General features: G+C 35.4%; 1 protein-coding gene across 1 annotated transcript in view; it reads left to right on the plus strand.

Annotated features, from left to right (window-relative positions):
- IL1RAPL1 (interleukin 1 receptor accessory protein like 1) overlaps window positions 1-27,642 on the plus strand; it is a gene marked incomplete at its 5' end in the record, with an annotated part of 983,085 nt that overhangs the window by 691,784 nt on the left and 263,659 nt on the right. Inside the window, one exon of the mRNA XM_084259235.1 lies at window positions 25,601-25,675. Coding sequence (XP_084115361.1) covers window positions 25,601-25,675 — 75 coding nt within the window. The remainder of the gene's footprint in view (window positions 1-25,600; window positions 25,676-27,642) is intronic.

Genomic DNA, 27,642 nt, shown 5'->3' on the forward strand with positions numbered 1-27,642 from the left:
ATGTAAGTTAAGCTAACAATAATAGTTCTCCACTTGGGGTAATGTATCACTCAGACCTAAATGTGGTCTTGTATTTCTCACTTATTAAAAATGCAACTATGGATCAAATTCTGTGGTATGAATAATTTACTTCAGACAATTTATTGTCTTCTTTGAATTTAAGTGATTTATTATTAATTTGCTCTCCTTCCCAGTTGCTTGTAGATGCTAACTACAATGTCCATGAAGAAAACATGCATTTCACATACACCTGCTTGTACAATATATTGTACTGGAGCAATGTGATATAAAAATCCTATTTCAACTAGAATCTGGTCTCACTAACACCTTTACCATAACAAGGAAAATACTGCACTAGATATAAGATAACGATGAGATTTGTTTTTAAAAATATCAATTCATTTTACCACTTGATTGGTACGGCCTTCTAAATGAATACAAGCATAAAGAATACAAAATCTTGTTTTCAGTTCTATCAATAACTCTTAAAATGAGTACATAAATTCATTTATAAACAATTCTAAATTTGAATTTGAATTCCATGGAATTGGCTCTGATCTCGCTTCCACTGACTTATTGCTCTTAAGGTATCAGATGATTTGTAAGATACCATCCATCTCTAGTATCCTATGGTTTTAAAAACGTTGTCTTGGTAGTTATTTGCTATGTTTCACACATAAGATCTGTTTCTTTGGTGAAAACAGTCTTAATTGACTTTGATGTGCTGTTTGAAGGTTTTGGAAGTACAGAAACTCTTTTCTCTGCTGTTTGTTGATTGTAAAGTTTCAGAGAACATAAAGATCCTCACATTATCCTAAACTCTTCAATGTTTTTAATTCTCCAAGAAGGTAAGATTTTACATGTTTTGGTGCCAGGAAATAATTTTGTGATAAAACAAACACCTGGTTTACTAGAAAATATTGGCATACTACTAACTCGAATTCATTAGAGGGGAATTCCATATGCATAGCATCTGAGCTTCTGCTTCCTTGAACTAAATGCTGGTTAATGTCTAAGAAAATTTTAGGAAAAGTAAAGCAGAAGAACTTGTCAGTGCTTCAAAAGCAGAGATAATATCTTATCCTTTTTGAAGCCCAAATGGTTAGCTGGAGCTTGCCTCATAGTAGGATATCAATAAGAATATCCATGCATTAAAGTGTAGGCCATTAACTTTCAAATGGGAATCCTTGTAATAACAGAAGATTTTATTCTGATGTGTCCCAGATAGATGTGAGGCTTATAGGTTTTTTCTTTTGCTTTAGAGAGGTGACACAAATTAATGCAGTTTTTAAGGGAAAGTGACTTCTAGAATATTTTTTGTTAATGCTTAAAATGTATCGCTATAGTCTGAAGCCCATAAGGGCACAGGTACCTGTTTGTGGCATCCACATTTAAAGTGATACCAATTGTTGCCCTGTCCCAATTGCTGCCCACAGGGTTTTTCCTTATGTGGAAACTATAAGTAAATCAATATTTTATATTATAATATAATAATATAATTCTTATGTTCATGTCACATATAATATAACATTAAGAAAAGAATTGTACAATACATTGACACATTTAGTGGTATTCATGAAATAACAATGACATTAATTGATATTCATGTAATCAGCATGGGTGATAAAAAATGGCCATTTGGAAACATGTTCCAAGATCCCTAAAACAGGGATCTGCAAACTATTTCTTTTTTTTTTTTTTTAGATTTATTTTTTATTTATACAAGAGTTCTGGGGTACAGGCCATAGGCATGAGAGGGTGAAAGGATTCACCAGAGACAGAGCAGGGAGCAGAACAGACAGACAGACCAAAAGCACTGCTGAGGGGAGCAGCAGATGAGACAGGAGAGGTCTGTCGTGCCATGTGGATATCTCCCTGGCTGGCTGGGAATCGAACCCATGCTGCAGAGGCTGTGGACAGCTTCACAGCACTACACTCAACCTGCTGCACTACCAGGGAGACCCTGCAAACTATTTCTGAGGGACCAGAGAGTACATATTTTAATCCTGTGAGATATACAGTTTCAGTTGCCAGTATTTAACTCTGTCTTCATAGCACAAAAGCAGCCACAGATAATGCATACAAGAGTAGGTATGGGGCCTCCCCGGTGGCGCAGCGGTTGAGCGCTGGGTTGCGAAGCTGCCCGAAGCCTCCAGGGTGCCGGTTCTATCCCCAGCTGCTCCCAGCCACCGGAGGAGGGTCCCACATGGCGCGCAGACCTCTCCTGCCGCCCGCTGCTCCCCTCAGCAGTGTACTTCGGTCCATCTGACTGCTCTGCTCCCCACTCTGGCTCTGGTGAATTCACTCACCCTCCCGCGCTTCTGACTATACCTAGTGCTTGTATAAATACATAATAATAAATCAATCTTTAAAAAATAAAAGAGTAGGTATGGGTGTGTTCCAATAAAATTTTATTTATAAATACAGAGACAAGCCATACATAGTTTGCCAACCTCTTCCCTAAAAATTTATGGAGCTAGTACAATTTTAATAATTTGAAAATTTTAGTAAAAATAGGTCTTATTTCTTCATGGAACTTATGAGGACAATAATTTTCTAATAGAATCAAGTTAATCTGAAAAAAATCCTAATAGATTTCATTTTGATTATGAAGTGAAAATTTGGCTTTTTCTTTATATTTGATGTAAATCAAATATTGCTCTAAACTTACATGGCCTTCCACTAGATGAGTTATTAGTAAAGATATTTAAACTGATTTTTGAAGATTATTTTCCCTAGAAGGTACTTGTATTCTGGGCCCAATGTCTCCTTATTATTGAACTTTAAATTTCATGTCTATAAAATAAAGGATTGGTCTTGATTTCTCTTCTGTATCTCCAGACAATACAATTCTGTTTTTCTGTGAATGTCACATCATTTGCCAGTAAGAACAATGTCTGTGTTTATAGTGCTCTTTTACATTTTTCTTTTGCTGAGAATGCCATTTCCCAACAGATCATACTCTTTGAAAGTCACTTCTAATTTCTATATGAAAAATATCTTTTAAAATCAATACCAATGAATGTTAATCAGTGATAGAGTGTTAACAGGATGCTTTGTTTATCATTGGAAGGTTAAGATAGCTATCTCTCTGATTACCCTGGCCCCTGATTGGAAAGAGCAGAGGGGCAGCTTTTCCTGGCCCTCCCATTACCAACTTGTGAAGTGTGCCCAACTTGAACTCCTTGTATGATGGCAACTTGCCTTTATTGCCATATTGTAAAGAGATTAGTCAATATTATCCCTTGAGTGCCCAGACTATCACCAATCTTATTCCCATCTTAAATTTATCATATATTCTAGATAATCAGAAAGGGAATGACCAAAAATATCTTCTTGCATCTCATCTCATTATGTTATTGTACATACAAAAAATAGTTTTACAATATAGAGAATAACAAATTAGACCATGCATGTGCTCCTATAATGTTCAGTTTGTTACCATTGCTGCCATTGAGAAACAACTATTTCCCCACTAACTAACTCTCCAATGCCTGATACTTTTAATAGCTCATAGCAAAAGTTCATGGAAAGGATACTGATGTAAGGGGCAGCCATAAGGTTTGTTCTTCATAATCCCCTCTATAGGGTTCTGCCTTCCCAGCATGCCCCCTCTCTCTGGGAACTGGTTTTCCCTTCTTGCCTTCTTTTTTTTGAATGGTGACAATAGAAACAATCACATTTTTACAAGGTGACCCCATGTAATCTGTGGAGATGAAACCAAAGGTTGACTGCTGACCCAGGCTGAGGTAATCCGGGTTATTTCTCAGAATTTTACAGTTACAACTGGGAAATAATCACCCAGTGATAGGTTGAGCTCTTAAATGAAGATGATGTAAACTCACAAACTCTTGGCAGCAGCTTCTTTCTGACATGTAATTTTAGAAATAGAAAAAAAACATTACAGGGAGAGACAGAGGAGAGGGAGGGAGAAGGGAGGGAGAGAGAGAGAGAGAGAACATTTATATGAAGAGCTGCAGAGTTGAGATAAGATGTGCAAGTTCTGGTTTCTCTAAGTTCGAGGTCAGGTTCGAGTTCTGAAGTGCTGTTCTTGGGTGGTTTGAGAGTCATATATGTGCTTAATAGATTCCCTTTTGCTGAAATTGGTTGAAATGAGTTCCCATAAGTTAAAACCAAAAAAAAATTAACTTGAATTTTATTTCATACTATACACACTCTATAAAATAGAGAACATAAATATAGCGCCTACGCAATATTCTTTTATGGTGCTAAATTATTAAACAGAATTAATTACCCAAGAGATACACCCCAGAGAGAGACCATAAAAGGTTTATGTGTGTGTGTGTGTGTGCATATTTTTTTCAAAAAATAATCTTTGAGTGCTTTCTATGAGCCAGGCAACAGTGTCAGTTAGGAAATGAACAAACACAAAAGTGCGTATCTATTCTGTTAGTGAAGAGATATATTAAGTAAATAATCACAACAATGAGTCAATAATTAAAGAATGTGGAATGTGCTATGAGGAGGAGGCAAAGGGCAGGGAGCCAGGTAGACGAAGCAACATATGTGAAGGCCGTTGGCTAATTCAAACAAAGAATCCCAGCGTTGCTAATCAGGATTTTTTTTTCCCCTAAAGTCATTTATTACTTAGGTGCTGAAAGCATCATTTCTGTTTTCTCATCACCATATATACACATAGGAAGAGGATTTTTGTTTCAATTTTAATTTCTCAGATAATTTCAAGCACTGTTTCCTTAAAACCATTATTCAAGAAAGGCATGCTTTATACAATGTATTTGCACCATCGTTTTATTCAGCCAATACTCTCTTTGTAGTCTAGGCAAAAAAAAAAAAAAAAAAATTCATGGTTTCACTACGGAGTAGTGAATGAATTAGGCATCCCCTGTGGCATCCATGTGGTAGGGACCAACACATTAGCTCAGGCCATTCTCAACTCTATCTCACTCAGGTAGGGTCCAACAAAGACATGTGAGCCGAGAGGTGAGTGCTCATCTCCATCCAGAATTAATAGGGAAAGACAGCCTTTAGTAAGATACACTTAGGGGAGCAGCATAAAGTGCTCTCTTGAGTTCGTACCCCTCTGTTCTTAAACTCACAACCAATGTAACATTTCAGTGATATTCTAACAAATGGTGTTGAGGATATAAGACAGAAAAAATACACTTTGGTGCTTCTCCAGATTTCTGAGTGATGCATGAACTATTTAACTGCATAGATGAAGAACTGTACATTTAGTTGCCATGACACTGCTTATCTGTTTTCTTACCAGGGGATCAAAATAGTAGTCTAACTACTTTGACTCATCTCCTGAGGCAAAATTGATAAAGCTTCCTTTCTTAACTTTGAACCAAAATGCTTCACTTGGCAGAGATTTTTGTTGCTTTTGTTATTAAAGACAAGACACTAGTTCACAAACCTGGGTCTAACTGCTGTTCTCAATTGATAGCTCTGAGCCACGATCAAAATTCACTGAATATAATCATAATAATTCACACTTAATAGATGGACAACAAATCAAATGGCCATCAGGCTTGTGTTTTCCTAAGGTGTGTTCTCTTGAGTTACATCTGAGCATTGATGAATGTGTGGCACTACTGACCCACCGGGCATTTCTGATGAACAAATAGCAAAGATTGGATGCCAGGCCTGCCTTGATAAGAAGTCTAGTGCTCCAAAGCAGTAGAAAGGTCTGGGTAGAATGCAGCAAGTGCTAAGTATGTGAGTTTAAAAATTTACCAGGGTCTCCCTGGTGGCCTGGGTGCTACCACTGCGACGGTCCACCACAATGGCCTGAGTTCGATCCCCGACCAGGGAGCTGACCCACATGGTGCAGCAGACCTCTCCTGTTTCACCCACCGCCCCCCCCTCAGCAGTGTATTTCAGTGGATCCGCCTGTTCTGCTCCCCACTCTGTCTCTGGTGAATCCTCTCACCCCCTGCACCTCTGGACTATGCCTATATCCCTGTTCTTCTATGCAAAATAAAAGTTAAAAAAAGAATTCTTAAAAAATAAAAAATAAATAAAAATTTAGCAGTCCCTGCAACTTAGCGATGGAAAGAAAGTATTGGAGCTTCTAGAACAAATATGCCAATCCATGTATATATTTATACATGTGACACTCTGGCAGAATTATTAAGACCTTCCTCTGTGTTCCCATAGCACTGAGTTCGTACTGACATTGTGACACCTCTTGCTTTGCTCCTTAGCTCATTTTCTTTCTATAAAATTGGGTTACCAGATTGTTGAAGTAGAATTTGTCATCATCATTATTATATTGTTATAATACTTAGTTATCAGTTCTCTAAGAAAGAAGAGCTCAATATACACTTGCTGTATTATTCTCTAAGAGTCTGCTTTGAAAAAGTGATGTCCGTTATGTTTTAACTTTCTGTTAGAGGTACAAAGAGAAGGAAATAACTCTAAGAATTACTGGGTTGCTCAATGTCCAGATCAATTTTCTAAGGAAATGCTCTAGGTTGAACTTAGATTATTAATAATTCTAATTTGTCCTTATTCATAAAAGCTGAGAAGAAAGCAGTCTAGGATGGAGAAAAACTCTTTTTCATTTTTTTGTTAGATAATGGCAGAAGCAACACTTTGGGAAGTTTAGGAACAAAGGCAAGTGATTTCCTGGAGCTAGCATAGATTTCTGGGGGAAAAAAAACCAAAACTGAGTGAAATAGCCAGTGTCCCTCAAACTGGCTGAAAACAGCTCCCTGATAGAAGTAAGACATAGTTTTAACATAATATTACCTTTGCAATAAAATTACTAAGAAAGACGTTAACTTGGCAATGGGAGACAAAATGAAGTAAAGTTGAGAAGTATGCATCTTTTATCTTTTTCTGATATCTTTTTCTTAGCTGACTACCACTAAAATTATTGTAGGTTATACCAAAATTTTGTGAAATATGAAGGTCATAATATAAAAATTTTATATTCTGTGAGAATTACAGATTTTATATTCTGTGAGAATTACAGTAGAATCATTGGTATAGAAACAAATTTCAAAATCTCCGTTATTGCAGATAATAGTATAAATAAAATAATGTACTGCATTTAGAAAACTGAACTCAAAATTACAGCACACACACGTGTTATTCTAGTTTAGAAAATTAAGTAGTATGTGCTATACTTAAAGGTTGGCCTTCTAAAGAAATGCATTTAATTCTTATTCTTACATGGTAGCCTGTATGTCATCCTATCCAATTCTTTGTGATCAAATGTTCTCTGTTTTAGTTTCTCTAAACACAACTCATTTTTATTTCTTTTCTAAAAAATGATCAAATTCTCTCTTTGATAGACAGTTGAGCTCTTCTACCTTGGTAGCCATCCAAAATCATTTTTTCATCTTTCTTTCCCAGTACGATATTCAACTGGAAATCAGTCAGCGCTGTTTGTTTTCATCAACAACTTAATATATTGGGGGGGAGGTTCTACCTTCTTTCTTAAATAGTACTTAATACCTTAAATAATCATGTCATATGACTCTGTTAATTGAACTTAATTGGGGAGAAGGTGATTGAATTTATTGGGAAAGAGTTTATTGTTATAGTTGTCTTGTTGTTAAATAATTCACCCGAGTATTTTCACTTGGAGTGACATCAAAAGTTAAGAGCTTTGGAATGACTTTCTATTAGAAAGCCTTCCTGTATAGTAGGTAAGATGATCTTTGAAAGCAAAGAGGGAGCTGAACAAGTTTATTGCCCTTAGTTAGTTGAACATTCTGTGAAATCTTGTGTACATTCCCTAAAGGCATATTAAATATATTAACAGGAAAAGGCAAATCATAAAGAGCCTTCCTATTTCCATGACTCAAATGATGTTCTGACTTGAACTTGTGAGGGAAGTCCAAATAGAATAAAACCATGTGGGAAACTAACATACACTTAGGCTATCTTATTCAGAAAGCTGAAGGATCCCCCATATACCTGTCTAACTTCTGAACTCATTTAGAATGAACTATACAAAGTAGTTTCTCCAGATAATAGTTAAATGAATACCACATTTAAATATTTAACTTTTGTGTCTTTTGTCTTATCATTCAATTTGCATTTTAATATTTGAAATGTTAATGTTGCATTGAAATTACACATTTTAGGTTTAAATAGTTGAATCATAGGTGGGCAGTGAGCAAAAATGAGTTCCTATTGTGAGAATTTGTATAGTGACAGGGATAGTGCAAGTAAATTGGAAGCATTAGTTTGTGACCTTTAACTAAACAAGCACTTCTTGTAATTGTAATTGTTTTGGTGCTAATGTCTATGACTATTACATTTGTTTCCACCATGATTTTATACCAGTTTGAAAAGTCAGGCCTTATGTCACAGATACTCATTTAACATAGTTCAGTGTGATGATGGCTCATCAAATATCACACACACACCCCACACTCACAAAACTCTATTCAAGTAATATGTTGTCAAAACTAAACCATACAACAGGACTAAAATTCAGTTTAAGGGTCAGGTAGCACTGTTTCTGATCTTTCCAAGGTACTGTAATCATTGTCAACTGAACTTTTAGGTGTTAATTACTGTGACAGAAAACTCAAGCTTTATCTCACCTCACTTTGAATAATTATATATTAATATGAATTTTAAGTTCCTTCCATTTAATTTCAAAATGGTGCCTCAAAAGCTTATGAAATCCCTCAGAAGCTTAAGGATAAGACAAATATTTTTATTTGAACATATTAACAAATGATTTAATCTATTCCATGGAACTTACTGTACCAGAAAGTATGTGTTTTTTTGGTTTGTGGGCATTGGAAAAGGAAACATGGACTTAATAATCAAAATGTTTCATATTCAAGAATCATAAGAATACTATAATTCTGATGATAATGAGGTCCCAATACTATTCCTCATGCTATGCTGTTGATGTCTTGTGTGTTAGCTTTATCATCATTTCTGTAGATAAGGAGGTGCTTCCTAGTCACTTCAACAAATTTGAGCTTTTCATGGAAAGAGTTTCCATATAGAAAGGAATGTCATTTTTAGCTGTTTCCAAACAATAGTAATTAGATGTACAAAACATGAAGCATCTCATGTCTGTCAATCCCTGTATTTGATTGATACATGATACCCATTATTAATAATGGTGGAATAATATTATTCCACGTGTGGAGGAATATTATTGGGCCATAAAAGGAAATCCTCCCATTTGCAACAATATGGATGAACCCTGAGGGCATTATGCTACGTGAAGTAAGTCAGACAGCAAAAGATAAATATTATATGATCTCATTCATACATAGAATCTTAAATGAAAAATGAGCTCATAGATACAGAAAACAGACATTACATTGGTGGTTGCTAGAGCATTCAGTCTACTTCAGTGTTCCCCCAAATCCACAGAAGTCATGGAAATATAAAAATAAAAATATTACACAAACAAGAAAATAGGAGGAGAGTTGCAAACACAAGAGACATTTTCAAGACTGGAAAATGGAAAGTGAGTATTGGTTATTTGGCAGAATGCAGGAAATTAGAATTGGATCCCAAAAGAGCAACTCCAAGCAGGCTCAGCATTTGGAGATACAGGTATTTCTGGATGCAAGAGGAAGGCATGGGGCTGAAAGTAATCAATTTGGTTGAAAGTCAATATAAGGAAATTAAAGCCTCAGGTAGCCCCACTCTTCTCCTCTAAGCCACTAATAATCCCATACCAAGGCAGAAAGAAAACTAAAAATAAATATTAACAGAGAGAAGAATCAAAGTAGCTTTGGACTTGTAGAGATGAAGAATCACCCAGGGATGGGTGGGCCACAGTCATGAAACAGAGAGTAAGAAACAGTCTTTTATTTTGAAAAACTCACCCCTCTATGCTCATCTCCCATAGCAGTGGCATTTGGACCACTTCCCTACTCAGGAGGTTGGAGGATTCTTCTCTGGGGAAATCTCTACAGGCTAAGAGGAGAAAAACTGCCTTTAGTAGGACTGTCCATTTATGAAAGGTCTACTACTTCTCTGGTCTCTTACATACAAGGCTAGTTTTCAGTCCCCGGACCACAGAGTGTTCATTCAGCTTTTTAGTGTCTCACATATACACAGCAATGGTCAGCCAAGAGTTACAAGATATTTGAGGAAAGCTCACAATGCAAACGCGAATTTAAAAAAAGAAGCAGCATACAGATAAAAAGAACTACGATGAAACAAAGACTGTTCAGGGAAATGAAAACTTCAAAAAGTTGTAATGAATATTCTCCAACACATTTAAGGAGCATTTTATAGCATCCAGGATGCTATAAAAATGGACATTCAGGGAATTCATAAGAACTCTTGAGAGATTAAAATATTACAGCACAAATCTCCAAGAACATAGAACAAATTATCACAGAGATGAAAAGATTTTTTTTCAAAAGAGGATTAATACAGGAGGTCTAATTGGAATTTTAAAGAGCTGGAAAAATTGGAAAAAATGGAGAAGGGGAAATTATCAAATAAGTAATGCAAGAAAGTTTTCCTTAATTGGCGAACTTGATTCTCTATATTTAAATTGGTGAACTTAATTCTCTATATTTAAAGGCTTCAACTGGTGACCAGCAAAAGGAATTCAAGATGACACATATCAAGGTTTATCAGCCAGATCTCTGAACACTTGCTACATATTTCTGCCCTTTCTATTTCTTTAATTGACATGCCCTTTATCCATGTTCATTGTCGATACACTAGTCTTTAAAAGTTCTAACTCAAAATGTAGGAGAATATATGTTCTTTGCTAAGGAAATGTTTCTTAGCACAGATATGAAATATAGCCATAAAAATAGAAACTGAAATCTGACCACATTATAATTTTAAATCATTGTAAAGGAAACTATATCATAACCAAGTTTATAAGGTAAATGATAGAGTGGCTATTATGGTAAAAAAAAAAAAGGTATATGAAATCTATAGAATTTCAAGCTAATGAGAAAGATATAAAATACTATAAAATAAATTCATGTAAAAGTAGTGAAAGTTACAGCATGTAATTCACAGGTAAGAATATCCAAATATGATAGGATAATTGACCTCACCTTTAGCAGCGAGAAAACCACAAGGAGCTCCCATTTTAACCATCATATTAGCAAAACTATATAATTAGGAAATCTATTTTATCAAGTGTTAGGGAATATGTAACAAAAATTGTACCCTTAGATGCTGCCAGTGGAAGTATGAACTGGTACAGCCATTTTGGGGAACAATTTGGCATGAGCCCATGAAATTGAAAAAGTATGTGTCTTATTACTGGGTTGAATATAGAATTTATTGTTCAATCCAGGGTACCTTGAGCAACCTCTTGTCTATTTGTGCTATGTGTGTGTGAAGCTACTCTTTGTTGCATCGTTTATAACAGCCAAAGTTAGGACTAATCTGTCAAAAGAGAACTCAATGTCTACGATGTATAATAGAGAATACTAAACAACAAGGAAAAGAGATGCAGTCGATTTCTCTAGGTATCAATATCAATAGATATCTAAGACATAAACTTCAGGTGTGGATAGAAAATGCCAGGATGTTTTTATATATATATATATATATATATATATATATATGTATGTTTAATTTGTATGTTTTATATAATGTTAATTGACATATGTCCAATTATAAAAATGCAATGGAAGACCACACCTGGCAATTTATAAAGGCAGTCCAATCATGATGAAAGATATATTTTAAGTTATATTAGTAATGTCTTATTTCTTTAAAAAAATTGAGGCAATATTACAGATGATAAAGTGATATATATGGATCAGTGGCTATAGGTGTATATATATATATATTTTTAAAATATTGTGTATTTAGTGACTTATTTCTCAAAATAAAAAGTGATGCCTCTTCCACAAAGCCTCTTCCTTTGATCTCTAATTGAACATCTCCATTTCTCTAACACTCTGTAGCTGTCTTAGAAGAGTTATGCTATTTTGCTTATTGGATTTATATCTCCCATTAAGTTAAAAAAATTCCTAATTGAAAGAATAACATCTTGTCCCTTTTGGATCTCTCCACGGTACCTGGCCAGGTGGCTGATTCACAGTAAACACCACTAAGACTTTATGAAATGAAATAGAGAAAAAATAGGATGGGTTTTCTAAGAGTATTTGCCTCTTTTTTGAGCTATGTTTATGTTTAGCATTTTCATACTTTTCATAGTGGACTTATTTTGTGCCAATTTATATTGACATACTTTCAGAATAAATCTTAAACAAAATCAAATACAGTTGACCCTTGAATAATTAAGGGCTTCATCTCCTGAGTAGTGCAAATCCATGTATAACTTCTGACAACCCCCAGCATTCACTACTGTCATCCTCTGAATCTACAGGGACTGTTTTCAGGAGCCTCTGCAGATACCAAAATTCATGACTTTCAAGTCCTTTAGAGTCAGCCCTCCAGATGCACAGGTTCTACATCTATGGATTCAGTCAATTGACATGTATGTTGCTGAAATTTGTCAGTGTGGAACCCGTGGATAGAAGAATAAATCTGTGTATAAATAGACTTGTTCCGCTCAAACCCATGTATATCAGTGTTTTATGTTTACATGTTCCTTAGTAGGTTGGAGATGCTCTAGGATAACTATGAAAGCAAACCTAGATTAGCATGGTGATTAAAAGGACCAGCTTCAATTTCTCCTCCTAGAAACATTTCTTTTTCCTAGTGTTGAATCCTAGACAACTGAATAAAATGTGGCATTTTTCTTGTTTACTCTTTTGTATCACTTTGGCTCTATTTACCACTTCAGTGAAGTGAACTTTTGCCTGTCAATACCAGTTAACAGTTTTTGACCATCTATTGGGTCCATAGCAGAGTATCAGTTACCTGCTGCTCATATAGGGTCTAGTTGTTAAGCAAAACTTGAATACAATATGGCATTTGTTTTACATTTCTTTTTAATTTCAGGTTTCATGGCTTCAGTTTTTCCACTCATAAATAAAACATATGCTTGTATTTTTTCAAAGTTATCAGAGTTTGTTCAGTTGAACAATGCCCGAATCACAAACGAATACTTTTGAAAATACATATGGTAGATGTATCAGTACATGTGTGAATGAATTTGGCTCCGACATGAATTTATTAAATGTGCTATGCCAAGTTATCCTTTATCAAAAGAACTGTTAGTGAGGACATCAAGTTGCTTCTCACACGTACCTAAAATGCTAAATTTTGGTTGTAATGCTGGCTTTTAAAATGACTTCTTTGCCCGCTGCTTATGCTGCAAGGATGTTTTTGTTCTTGAAAGTGAAATGTGTTTTTTAAAACACTTTTCCTGATGTTTTAGAGTCATCCTTTGTTTCCGCTTTTCAGACTTAGGACCAGACATAACCATCTGCCGTATGCCCCCTGATCATTGTCTGGCTGTCCTTTGAGACAATACTTTGCATGGAATGTGTTTTCCTAGCTGGTTGATTTCGGGGATTGCTAGACTCTATGACTGTGTGATGTGTCTCACAATTAAATGTGACTAGATATCCTGGCACTTAGGACGTGTTGTTTTCAGATACCCTTTCACACATCCACACAAAAGATATGCTGATGATAGCACCAACTTTTCAGAGTGATCTTTTCATCATAATTAGCATTAAAAAAAATCCTGAGTTGAAATACACAATCCTCGCATGGCTTTCATGCTTCTGTAGTTAAGAAGGGCAGGAACAGCCTTGGGGAACACTTGCTGACTTGGCAGCATGCAAGTCACTTGTACCTCCTGATGAGCAGAAAAGCAAGCTGATTTCATTCATTTTACCTCCACCATACTACATCTACTGACTGGCCAGTTACTTACTGATGTTGTCAAGGCTGACCCTGAAAGAGAATTCATCTGGTTAAAATTGAATACCTCATACCCAGCATATGAGCTACTTATCTGAGGTGGGCAGCGTTTTAAGGCAGGAGCTCTATTGTAGTTGCCTAGCATTTTTCAGGCTCTTATGTGCATACCTTTTGGCATTCAGGTATCCATAGGTTTTGGAAATCCTGTAACCCCAGCATCTTTTTGGCCCTTGCTGGATCTCTAGTCCAGCTGTGTTCAGTGAAAAGAAATGAAGCTGAAGAGCCATCATTGTGGCTACAGCTGGTCCTGTGGAAGTTAGTGTTATGTTAGCAGATAACTCACAAATTATTTTTACTCATGTGGAAGACTGCCTTGCTGTGTATTTCTAAGGCTGTCAAAGAGATTGATTCTTGAAATATTTTGAAAAAACGCTAAGTACTAGCTACTTTGGGTATTTACCCAGGGGCATCACAGCTGCCTGGCATTGCTATGTGGCAGCTGAGCAGTAATCGCTGCTATTTCTCTGATTTGTTTGTGTCTTTGTCAGCATCTGAGAGGAGGGAGATTCAAGCCGAGAGTAGGGCCTTGCTCCCCGGTGATCTCATCCAGCCCATGTTTTTAAATACTCAGAGTTACTAATGATTCCCAAATTTATATATCTGGCCCTGATGTCATCCCTGCAGCCCAGATTTATATATTTGGCTGCCGCAAGAGAGCTCAGATTTGATGTCTAAGCGGAATCTCAAACAGCATGAGCCAAACTAAACTCCTGATGTGCCCACCAATATGCAGCCCCCAGCTGCTCCTCCCACCGTCTTCCCATAAAGTAAATGGCAACTCCTTTCTTGCAGTTGCTCCAGCCATAGCCTTGTCACCACCCTTGCTGCCCCCTTATCTTGTGTCCCACATCCCAAGGATTCACCTTGAAAGTAGATTCAGAGCCCCTAGACCAAATCCTCTGACTACAAAGTTGCTTACCCCAGAGTGCCCTACAAATATAACTTCTAATATGTGTCATGGAGTGAAAAAAGTTGAGAGTAACTCTAGTCCAGCATCATGTAATAGAACATTCTGCAATAATAGAGATGTTCCAGAACTCTCTGCCGAGTAAGGGAACCAAGACACACCACATGGCTTCTGAGCCCTTGAAAATGTGTTTTGTGTGACTGGGCTGGTAGCTATTGTAGTGGGCAGTGCAGCTTCAGTTAAGCTCTAAACTCTGTCATCTATTGGGAACCAACAATGGAAAAGAAGCGCAATTTCGCAATTTATCAGGCTCAACAAATATTAATTTAAAGTGTTAACAAACCATAGTGGGACCAGCAGGCAAAAATTAAATTAATACAGCACTAACTTGAGAATACAGGCATCAAAGCAGACCTAATCTTTTAATGTGGCTAACATAGCTGGATATTTGCTGGCTGATGCTGGCTGTGCTCACTTTTCTCTCTTGTCTTCTTTTTGTTTGATGATGTGGCAAATGACGGTGCAGTTGCCTGAAAGTGGCTTCAAAGTCACACCTGCAGGCCTTACCTTACTGAGTTCAGGTGAATTCTGGGCATCTACATTGTTTTTCCAGTGGGGCCTGGAGCAATCTAATAATTTGCCTGTGGCTTCTATTGACCATGTGTTATTTACCACCCACCTCTCCATCTTAAATGATCTGGCAATCATTGATGAGTCCAGTTCTCTGTGTCTGGCAAAGCTGTTACGGTAGCTTGATCAGTATGGAATGAGCTATTGCTTGCAGTCATTGTCTTTGAAGCATTCTGGAGCGTAGATTTGTGGATCAAAATGCACAACCTTATTCCAGTTTAAAATGAGGAAAACCAGACTAGACAGCCTATTTTTTATTCATAAATTAATTCTAGGTGATAATTAGTACACGGCCATCACCTCCTGAATCCCGTATTTGTCAATTTGTTCAATAAAGTGTTTTTGGAGATGCCTATTTGACCATATTTCTCAAGATGATTTAGATCCAGTGTGTCCCGCTGCCTCATTAGCCTCTGTTTATAGGATACACCAGTTCAGTTCTGTTACTTCATTCCTGCTGCTCTCTCATTGGAATTACCCATCCTTTCTTTCTTCTCAGGAACATTTTAGATTTCCTTCTGGAGGCACTCCCGTCCCTAATACTAGTATTAATTCACACTGGCATTTAAGGAGCTCTTTTTGTCCTCTGCCAGGCATAATGCTAGTTACCTTTACAAGGTAGCTTATTTAAATTTCACAGCAAGCCTTTCAAAGATAGATTTTTTTCAAGAGTATATTATATCTGCTTTATAGATGAGGAAACTGAGCATGAAACATGCAAGGCTATTGTCATAAAACAATTTTGTCATGAATCAGATGGAAGGTTTGAACTTAAAACTTCCTGACTCTAAAACTTTTCCAGATAAAGGAGATAGAGAGGCTTTATAAAAGAATCTAATAAAGGGGCCTGTTAAAATTAATTGGCCTTGTACCCCCTTGGAACATACTTGAAATGGCTTTACTTGGCTTCCTGGTTTCCAAGTTTGGTTTTTATTGTGCTGTCATCATACATCCTATCTCCCAGTGTGTTCCCACATCAACAAAAAAACCAGTTATTTACCAAGTATGTAAGACAGAGCAGAGCATGGTGGACATGAGAAGTTTTGGTTTGTCCTGGGTAACCTGGAATTCAGGTACAACCTATTGCACTTATTATTTTTTTATTTCTTTTTTTATTAATTTTTTTACATCATTGTTCATTTTTGAACAACATTTGCTTCCCCCCACCCCCTCAGGTGTAGTCCCCATAGAGTTGCCTTCACCAATGCACCCGTGTACCATCACCTCAGTCCCCTGTGCTCCTCCCTCCCTCCCTCTGATCCCTCTCCCGCCTCCTCCCCTGCAGGACATCTCTGATTTATAATTGTCCGTTTTTGCTTTGTTGTGTTTTGTACCGTTATTTTTTTACACTGATGTCTTATTTGGTTCCCCTATATTCCTGCTGTAAGTGGAACAATACGATATTTTTTCTTTTTCCTTCTGGCTTACTTCACTGAGCATAATTCCTTCTAGCTCCACCCACGTTGCTGCAAATGGCATGAGATTATCTTTTTTGATTGCTGAACAATATTTCATCGTGTATATATACCTAATGCACTTATTAAATGTCCCCCATCTATGACTTTTTCTTGGATTCATATCCTATCTCTTCTGACCCTTAACTTAGAACTGCAAAATTGCCTACAGTCAGAACTCCATAGTTCACCGTACTGTTAAATCACATCTTTCATTCTTTGTTGAATTATCGGTCATGTCTCTTCAAGCAGCGTATAAATTGCTTGTGTGTAGGTATCTTATTTTGACCTTAATTGACTTTGCCCTATGCCACCAGTCCAAGTGTTAGGCTAATCACTGAAAATTCTTACAAATTGTTGTTGGAGCGATACATTATCTTCATCTTCACATTATAAGGACAAAAGGAATTTAAAAAATTAAGAATTATTCCCCAGATTGACGTAAAATAGCTGAATATACTGCCTCTTGGTCATAAATCACTTAAAGGATGACTTATTTCTCATAAAAATATACAAATAACTGCTACTTAATATTTTAAAGGGCATTAAGAGTAATTTCCTGGATCCATGTAGTATATTTTCTAGATGAGTAAGCTTTATAAAGTAACTGAAGCTTATCTCTCATTAGTCATCAAAACATTTTTAGTGAACAATTTTAAATGCAAATCCTTAGAGAAAGCTAAGCTTATAGTTACATGAGAAATGCATGTATTTCATTAATTTAAAATAGAATGCATGGAATACAATTAAATATTTCTTTGGCTGATTATTCTACAAAATTTCATTGGGGTTGGGGGTAACATCCATTATGTTCTACCTGTTATACAAAACACCAAGAATATTAAGGACATTAAGGCGAAAAACCTAATTTTAAAAATCATAACACATGTTCTTAGGTTAGTCTTATGGGAAGTCAGATATGTAGTAGGAAATGTTACAATCCAGCCTCTTAAAGACTCAACAGAAGTGAGAACTATGTTTCATGGCTCAATTGGAAGTCAGGAAAAATGTAGCCTAAGAGTTGACATCTGTGGTTATGGAGATTATGGAATTGAGTGAGGATTTAAGAAGGAGTGATATGGCATTCTGAAAAGAGCAACAGAGAAACATTCCAAATGAATTTAGTAGAATAGTGAAGCAAGCAAATGATAGGATGCTCAGGGTGTAGAGCAGCTTAAAGCTAGTTCCACATTTTAAAAGAGCATTAAAATAAGTCATTTCAGAGCATGTAACTCCCTGCTCACAAACCTCCAGAACTGATCCAATATCAGTTCCTGAATATGAAATCCTTAGCTTGTTAAAACACAAGAAATATAAGCAAGACCAGCTCAGATGAGTTTAGCTACTAATATTTAGGGTAATTTGAAATGCAGTAATATTTAGCCAATAAATTGCATTAATGTTTTTCACTTCCTTTTTCCTAAAATAAAATGCCTTTCTTATATTTAATATAAACAAAGATTGAAGGTGTAATCGAAACAAATTTCGCTGAGCCAATAGAGCTGTGGTTTTGCTATGAGCTGGCATCTATACAACTCAGTTTCATTTCAGTTCTTGTTACAAACTTGGCTTGAGACTTATATTTTACTATATGGACATATGTAAATGTATGCACATATTCATATTATATATAACCCTCAAAAATTCACCAAAGCCTAAGGTTTTCATATCATCAATGTTGGTTTTTTCAAACAACTATTTTCACTTTGGACAATTTCCAGCGTAATAGACACAAGACTAGAATAGTACAATGAGTTTCCATGTACCTATCACTCAGCTTCAGTAATTATCAACATTCTGTGTATGTTGTTGTTTGTAACAGGCTATTATTTTTTTCCTTTTCTTTTGAGGATATGGGTGGTGTTCAATGCAACTAAGAACAAGTTTGCACTTTGCTCCTGAATTGCTGAAAAGAAAATTCTTAAAATGACTAACCTCCATTTATTGCCAAGTAACTTTTGGCTATGTACTGATAGCAAAAGTAATATAACAGAATTTGCAGCATAATTAGATTTGAATAGCAAGTTTTATTTAAAGAGTGCTTGATCTTATTACTTATAAGCATGATTTTCTTTCTTGGATTTCTTTTTTTTTGTAATAATCATATTTTAATGACTTTTGATAGATTTTCATTTTATGAAACAGCAGAAAACCACTATATGAACTCTTTAAGATTTTAGACATTGTTGAAGCTGTTTAAAATCCCTTTAGGTAGGAGATTATTATTTGCTAAATAATCATTGTTATGAAATGACTTCTGCATAGAAGATTTCTCAACAGTCTTAGTTGGATGACTGATAATTAATCTAAACAGGAAAAAGTGATAATAATATTGGCAAGTAAATTGTAGCTGTTCCACTTGTTGAATGAATGAATGAGTAGAAATGCAGGGTCCTTGTACTTTGTTTTTTTTGTTTGTTTGTTTGTTTTTTTTTTTACTCTACACAGAATAGAGAAAACATAATGTTTTACCTTCAGTCTGCTTCAAGATATATTTATTGGGGAGGAAGGAAGTATGAAATGCAAAGAGAGATGGATGTATGGAGGGAGGAAGAGAGAGAAGAGGAAAAGGAAGGAAAAATAAAAAGATGGAAGAAGACTAATTATTTAGACATATATTTCTTTAAGCAGTTGTGCCATTAAATCACAGTAAACCTGTAATTTAATGTACAATATTTATATTACTATTATGTCAATTTCTGTGTTCCAACTATATAATTTAACAGAGAGTTATGAAATATCAAAGGAACCAGTCTTATCATTGTTGAGGCCAAGAAAGTTAAAGCAAGTACAAATGTTGAACATATCAGCATTTCATGAATCTTTTATTACTGTCCCGTAAGCTGACCACCAATGAAGTTTAATTCATTTAGTAGAATATAATATAGTAGCAGTAGAACTTTTCAATATGTTTCCAAATTTTACGCAATGATGGTATTTTTAGAGGATTTTGGTTATCATTAAATGCCAGTATAAAAGACACCTAATATTTTATACAATTTCTGTAATAATTTAAAATTTTAGTGCATATTCATAAATCTTGAATTTCAATGGAGAACATGTTCAGTAAATTTCATTTGTTATTTAATAATAGTTTTAATGAAATTTCTACAATGGCTAGATTTTTGTGTTTCATAATGAGAGGCTCCACTTGCGTGTTATCAAGTCCTATAATTATTAAAAAGCCCTGTTTATAAGAGCCAGTAACAGGCATAATCCTCTCTCCCAATCTTAAGGAAGAAGAGTCAGACTTAGTCATTTCTACAGTAAAAGTTTCACTGTTGTCAAATATAGTTTAATCAATAAAATCTATTAGATTCACATACCCCTTTCCGTCTGTTTCCAAATGCCATCAAAATAATGTTTTCCCCAGTCTGCCTCATATCACCAGAAACTCCAAGAAAAACAAGGTCTAGTAGAAAGCACATTCAAAGAGCACAAATGTTGAAAACAATCTAGAGAAATGAAAAGCATGTAGCCATTAAAATCAAATGATATGGGTTCAAATCTTGAGTTCTGTCCTCATTGGCTGTCCTTTTGGGAGAAAGTTTCCAGATCTTTCCCTTGTAGCACATAGTTAAATGAAATAACATAACAGCATACTCCAAAATATGATGTGTCAATTTTCCTACATATATGCTTATTTGCAATCCTGTGTTTATGCTTTTGTATCTTACAAGCCTTACATTTGTGCTTCTTTCCAACTAACATGTCAAGTTAATTGTGTGTAACTGAAATTAAGCAGAGTGTGTTATGTTAAATTTGAATGAAAAATTGAGATATTTTACATGGACTACTTTGTTTTTAATACTTAGCATAGTTTCTTGACTACTTGCCACTTCCCAAAAAAACTTGTATTTTAGGGTACCCTTTTTTCATAAATATGTGTTCAGTGGTTGCAAGCAATGTCCATATTAGCTGATACAGAATAGTATTACGAAGCTTTTGCTGTGAAATAAGTATATAATATTTCAAAAACTAAAGCTTTTATAATACATGAGAATTACCCTGCATTTCTGGAATACCTATGGAATTCTATATTAGATGATTTATTCTATCTCTCGAGAGAAAAATGTCTTAACTTTTAGTTGTTTACCAGGGGGACAAGACTTTGGAGGTGCTCATTCTTCTTATGGGAGGTTGGAAGAAGGAAAAGAGTGTTATTCATTCTTTCTGTGGACTCTCAATTCATTCTCCTTTTGACCTCCCATTTCTCTGCTGCACCCTGTCATTCCTGATCTTTCTGGGTGCTGCAACCCACACAGATTGTCATATACTCTTCATGGACTCCTTCATTGCTCCTTTCTAGCCTGTGGCCCACTCAATCATAGCTCAAATGGCAGCACCCTCCACTGTTTCATAAATCCCCGTGTTTCCAGTAGCTTTTTGTCTACCAGAAAATTCAAATCGCTTGTCCAATTCTGTCTTGAGATATGGTAATGCAATCTCTTTTAATATATGGTTATCATGGTCAGGGCTGCTCAACCTCAGAGCTATTTACATCTGGGGCCAGATGATTCTTGTGGGGCTAGGGGAGCTTTCTTGTGCACTGTAGGATATTAAGCAGTATCCTTAGTCAAGTAGCACCCCTGGAAACATACCAGTTATGACTGCCCCAGTAGAGAACAACCACTGTGTGGGAATCATACTTTTGAGTAATTGTGCAGAATTCAGTATCATTAAGAGGAAACTAAGAAATATAAATATCCTCTCTAGTGAAGTATAATATAAATAAACAGAGACATAGTATATGGAAGGTCATTAAGTTACATTACACTGTACTTTGGAAATGTGGTATCTTATTGTGATTGTCCAAGCCAAGGAGAGAATTAAAAATTTTCTGACTTTTAGTAGTCATATGGTGTCTTTTGTCTATTCCACAGTTTTCCTTTAATAAGCGTTTCCAAACAGCCTGGGATTTATCATTTTCATTTCTTGAAGATCTTTTATTTGCTAATAGAAAAATTAAAAAAATTTTATGTGCTGATAATTTTGCTTACTTTCTCATTGCTAGAGAAGAGATACTGTCTCTCATAGGACATATAATTTCTTAGAATTGACTATTGTCGCTAGAAGTTAATTGGTGACCATTAATTTTTTTCCCCTGGCCTGTCAACAGAAGTGTAAACAGTAGTTGGCAAGCTCACCTACTTGATTATAGCTATTACATTAATCAGCATCCTTTTCCGAGGGCCCATCATAATTCCTCTTGATAATTATGTATTGTTTCATTTTTCTCTCCATTTTTTGTGTTAGCTTTGTCTACACATATTTATTTAAAATGATTGAAATTATCCATGCATTTAGTTAAAATTTACCTCTACTACAGTTTAGCAAAATCCACTGTAGCAATTGTTTGAAAAATAAAATCTAAATATATTAAACCATCTTTATTTACTCTGTCTACCCCTGCTCTCTTTTGGTCACCTACCATGTTTTGCTTTGTTTTGTTCTGTTTGTTTTGTTTTGTTTTGTTTTGTTTTGAGCTCACATGGTAAGAATCAGGAGATAGTGGGTAATTGAATTTTAGGATCAGCCATGAGTCTGCACAACACAGGCAGGGCTGCAGATCAAGGGAGCTGGGGCAAAAAGCCAACTGTAGGAAGTGGCAAATTGATAGGAAACCTGAGTCCTAACAATAGTTTCATATTAATTAACTTTCCAATGGCATTCTTGAGTGATTCTATTTTGAAAACAATTATTCAATGAAATAATTGTTTCCGGCCTTCCCCATGGCACAGCGGCTGAGCGCTGGGTTGCGAAGCTACCCGCAGCCTCTGCAGCACCGGTTCGATCCCAGGCCGCCAGGTGAGCATCCCACATGGCACTCAGACCTCTCCTGCTGCCCGCTGCTCCCCTCAGCAGTGTACTTCGTCTGCCTGTTCTGCTCTCCGCTCTGACTCTGGTGAATTCTCTCACCCTCCCGCGCTTCTGACTGTACCCAGTGCTTGAATCAATCAATCAATCAATCTTTAAAAAAAAGAAAATAATTTTCTCATTGTTTATGATATCTGGGAGGTTTATCAAGATATTGGAAAGAGATTAAATAGAAAGTCTATCACTTTTATGTTAGAGTAGTACTTGCAAATTTTTCTTAAAATAAGAGAACAAAACAAAAATTTCATTTTTTTCTCCCAAAAACCCTGAGATTGTGACTACTTGCTATGCCTCTCACAAGCTCTAGGATTTGCTGTTAGAAACTAATGTGAAAACGTTCCAGGAGGAAGAACACAGAACTGAAGTCCCATTCTGAGTCATTGAAACTCTATGTGAATTTTGCTGGCTAAAATCTTGGAGGAAATGCTGATGCGTAACATAAAAAAAAGCAGATACTTTTATCAAAGAGAAGTGGATGGTGCAACAAGGCGTAGAGGCAACCCCTGGAACTCCCCTTATCTCAATCTTCACTGCACTTGCCCAGAAGTGAACAATGGAAATCATAGAACTTTAGAGAAGAAAAATTAAAAATCAAAGAACTTAATAAGTTCTAATTGTTTTAGGCTCCAGAATTCTATGATTCCTCTGCTAACTTGAAGTTGTCACATTGAAGTACTATGAAAAGACTTAAAGATGTAACATTATATCTTAAAGATATTCCTCATGGTTGGTGGATTGGGGTGAAGAACCACATACCATTGTATTAAACAAATGTGCTGCATCTGGATTTAATTCTCTTTTATTCTAATAAAGGAAAGATTTCCTTTTCCCTTACTATAAATTAGTGTGGACATGTTTGAACAGGTATCTCAGCTGCTTTCTATCACATACTGTTGAATTGTCTACTTGTAGATGTTGTAAACTGGGGTAATTTACTAAATAAGCCAGTTATTTTGATACCATAGTGGCTTTCGAAGTTCACTGAAATGATTTGATAATCAGATTCTAAGACATGTGACTTTTTGACTTATTAATGGTGAACTTATATGCCAACATTTAGTGAATAATATGCTTATTTAGCTGGTAGAAGAATAAAATTCTGTTAAGATCATTTTAGGCAAAAAACAAGAGTATTTAAGCTTAACCAGACTGGTGTCATCTCTATAGGAAGAATTTCAAAGTGATAAATCTCATACTAGTATTCCAACTTTCCTTTCGCCTTCCTGTCCCAGCCCTGTGTTAAATAATAGTGAATAATGCTTCATTTAGTTGTGAACAAAAGCTATTGTTCCTAGGCGAGGTTCATCTCCTAAACCAGGACTGTTAAAACTCATCATTGTTTTTCTTACTTGGGGTGTGATCCCTTTGCACTGGCTATGATATCTATTAAAAAGAGATGGGGGTTAGCTACTGAAGCAGATTGAATTCTTGAATTCTCTGTTGATGAGATGTGTGGCCAACTCCTGGCAATTATGTCTATATCAGCCTGCCAGTTATCAACCAGACTGGCATGTCCTCCTAGCAAGGAGGCAAGAAAACCCTCAAGGCAGAAACATTCAGTTAAGCAACCCCTAAATGATCATTTCTGTACTTGGTGCCACATGGAAGCTACAATGACAGATTTCAAGGGACCTGGAAAATTCATCTAGAGGGTGGAAGAAGCAGTTTAATGAAGAACTGATTATTTCTCTAAAGCCTGGGTAGTCTAGTTTAGCTAGGAATGAAGTATGCAATGGGAACCCTATATTCAAGATGTTGAATAATGCACTCTTAGATCTGTAGGCAATAACCGATAAATTGATGTGAACACAGCAGAAATGTTTGAAAGCTAAAAATTAAAACAGTAAGTGCTGAAAAGTTACTAAAAATATGATTAAAATGCAATGGATAATAGTAATGAGGGGTTTTGACTAAATAGAAAATATCATTTGAATATATTATCTTGGTTCATATGTACATGCATATTTGACTGCAGCTTGTTCTTAAACTAATTCAATTGCTACCTAATTTGTAGAATATGTTTACAGGAAATACTTAATCTAATTACTAAGTTACAGGTTTTGAGGTAATGAGATCCAGGGTACGGAAACTAGGTACGGGATTAAGAAGAATGAGACATTTTGCTAAAAAAAAATTTGAAATATGCAATGCATGTATTATGTGTATCTTTAATTAACACAGATAAAATGTAGAGAACTCTTTAAAAAGGAAAACTACCCATGTGCCCCAAAATAGACAAATGGATCAAGAAGATGTGATATATATACACAGTGGAATACTACTCAGCAATCAAAGACTCATACCACTTGTGGAAACATGGATGGAAATGGAAGGGATTATGCTAAAGCAAAATAAGTCAGAAGTAAAAAGGCAAATACTGGATTTTTTCACTTATATGTGGAATTTATAAGTGAAAGACAAAGAGTCAGATAGAGGGGAAGGGGGTTGGGAAGCACAATGGACTATCGTGGTGGATTATGGGTGCTTGGGTGCTGGGACCACTATGGTTACATCACCAGAAGGGGGGATCCTATACTTGCAAAATACCTACAATTAATCAGTATTCCCTCAATTGAAGTATTCTTTTAAAAAGCTCACTTTAAAAAAAAAAAAAGAAAAACAATTTGCAGATTGAAAATATTCAGTGAATGTCAGTCATATATTCTTAAGGACTGACCCATCCTAATTCTGTACTTCAGCTGTCCCATATGACTATCAATTAGCAAGTGTATATTTGATTCATGTGCTATCTGATATCTGTACAGTTCTCCTGAAGAATCTTCTTACAGTGTGGAAGCCACTATGTGGTAGAATGCTTTGAAACACTATTTATTCTAAAAATAAAAAAAATATTTGGGAAAATGAACTGTATTCTACCTTTCAATTCATGCAGAATAAACATAAGTCATGTTATTACTATTTTGTTGTTTTTCAGCCCCTCTGACTGATAAGCCGCCCAAGCTTTTGTATCCTGTGGAAAGTAAAATGACAATTCAGGAGACCCAGCTGGGTGAGTAATTCTTTAATTCTAGTTAATACACATTTATCAATGCATTCTGACAGTGAATTAGCCTAGATTGTAACCTGATGTAGTACTCACTCTGAGCTGAGCCCATGTGTATTTAAATGGAGCAAAATTAGAAAATACCAGCAAATATGGCCCTTCCATCACCCACAGTGCATGCATTAGCACCAAGCTGGACATATGGATATAAAAGCTCTTGTGTTGTTTGGATGGTTGTTGAAAAATGAGATGGGCTGAAGGTTTTACTGATGTTATTATAGTGTCATTTTATAAGGCATGAATTGATTTTAAAATAGGCAATATAGAACTATTTAAATTATAATATCCATTAATACATTAAAATACAATTTTTGAAAATTGGAAGAAAAGGTAGAGGTTCATGAAAGTAAATGTCACTATTACAGTTAAAGATCATTTTTATCCAATCAGGTATAATGGACATTATGCTAGTTATGAATAACATATTAAATAAATGTGAGCAAGTGGCTTTTGGTTAAAAAGACTAATAGGTTTGGGACAAAAGAGCATGAACAGAATATGCTTTGATAAAAATGTTCAATTGTCCACAAATCAAGATTCTAACATCATTATCTTAGAGTTAAGCCTAGAAGTTCTGAGTCTGACTTAGAATATTCAGTTACACCAAATTATGGAAATTTTCACCTGTTAATCATAAATTTGTATAGCACATTTGATTATTTTCTCTTAGTTTTTGTTTTTATGTCAAATATAGTGTGCACACATATATAATAAACTTTAGCAGAAAATGATTTGTTTTTAGTGTTTGGATATAAAGGATTATCAAATGTATTATTTAATATATTCCTGTTTGTTCATGAGTTTTATCTTACATGAACTATTTCAGAGTAGAAGTGTATGCACTGCCTACAGCTATAACAGAACCAGTAGTCCATGCTCTAAGTTAGCAATGATATTATGGTTCCTGGAGTGAGAATTTGGATTAAAATTAGAGTCTTCAAAATGAAGATTGCAGATGTGATAATCTGTTGTCATATGAATGACAACATATTCAAAGTTATAGTGCAAAAATATATACTGTAAAAATACTATAGTCAGTGAGTTTCTAACCTTGGAAATATTTACTGAACTTTGAGTGACAAACATATGCAGGATTTATCTATGTCAGGGTATTAATATGCTCCTTTGATGGTAAACCCAAGCCTTTGAGGTAATGCCGTTTACATGCAAGTAGTACTATCATGTCGTTTTGAGGTGAAAGACTACAAGCAGTATTAAAGTAATATTGTATGTGAAACAAATGTATTAAAATTGTGTCACACTCTTTATTCACACTGTGGTATATTGAAAGGCTACTTTATAAGGAAATTTTGAAATATAAATTCTCATAAGTGGCCATGCTCATGCCGATAAGTGGCCATGCTCATGCCTTGCAATAACTCCTAGATGTTTTTTCTAAGGAGTTACACAAATTGTAAATATCTTGGTCCATGAAAGAGTGGTTTATGGTACCACTTATCTGTAGTGAACATAATGAAAGTGAAATTAATTGTATCTCTTACTTGACAATCTAATTAAAATAATTTTATGATTGATGGTTACCTAGTGGCTTTCCTTATATATTATCCCTGAGTTTGGAGTAAATTAGACTGTACTCTACCTCCCACTAGTGTTTTACAAAGTGGAATAAGTAATTTGCAAAACTATTTTTGTTAAAGATTACTTTTTCTTGAACAAAAATTATAAGAAGTAATCAAATAGAATTGAAAACATGAAAAGTTCTTATGCTAACTGGAAGGTTTGGTCATTATATGTTCATTTTTTAAAAGGTGGACATTACCGTTATCAAAATGCTCCAGGAATTATTCTAATGAACTACTTTACTGTCACTGCCAAAAGGAGCATAAACTCTCAACACAAACCAAACAGAACACATCAACATGGAATTTGAATTCTTTTTAGAAAACTTATTT

This window comes from Talpa europaea (assembly GCF_964194135.1).
Source record: "Talpa europaea genome assembly, chromosome: X".
Classification (NCBI taxonomy): Eukaryota; Metazoa; Chordata; class Mammalia; order Eulipotyphla; family Talpidae; genus Talpa; species Talpa europaea.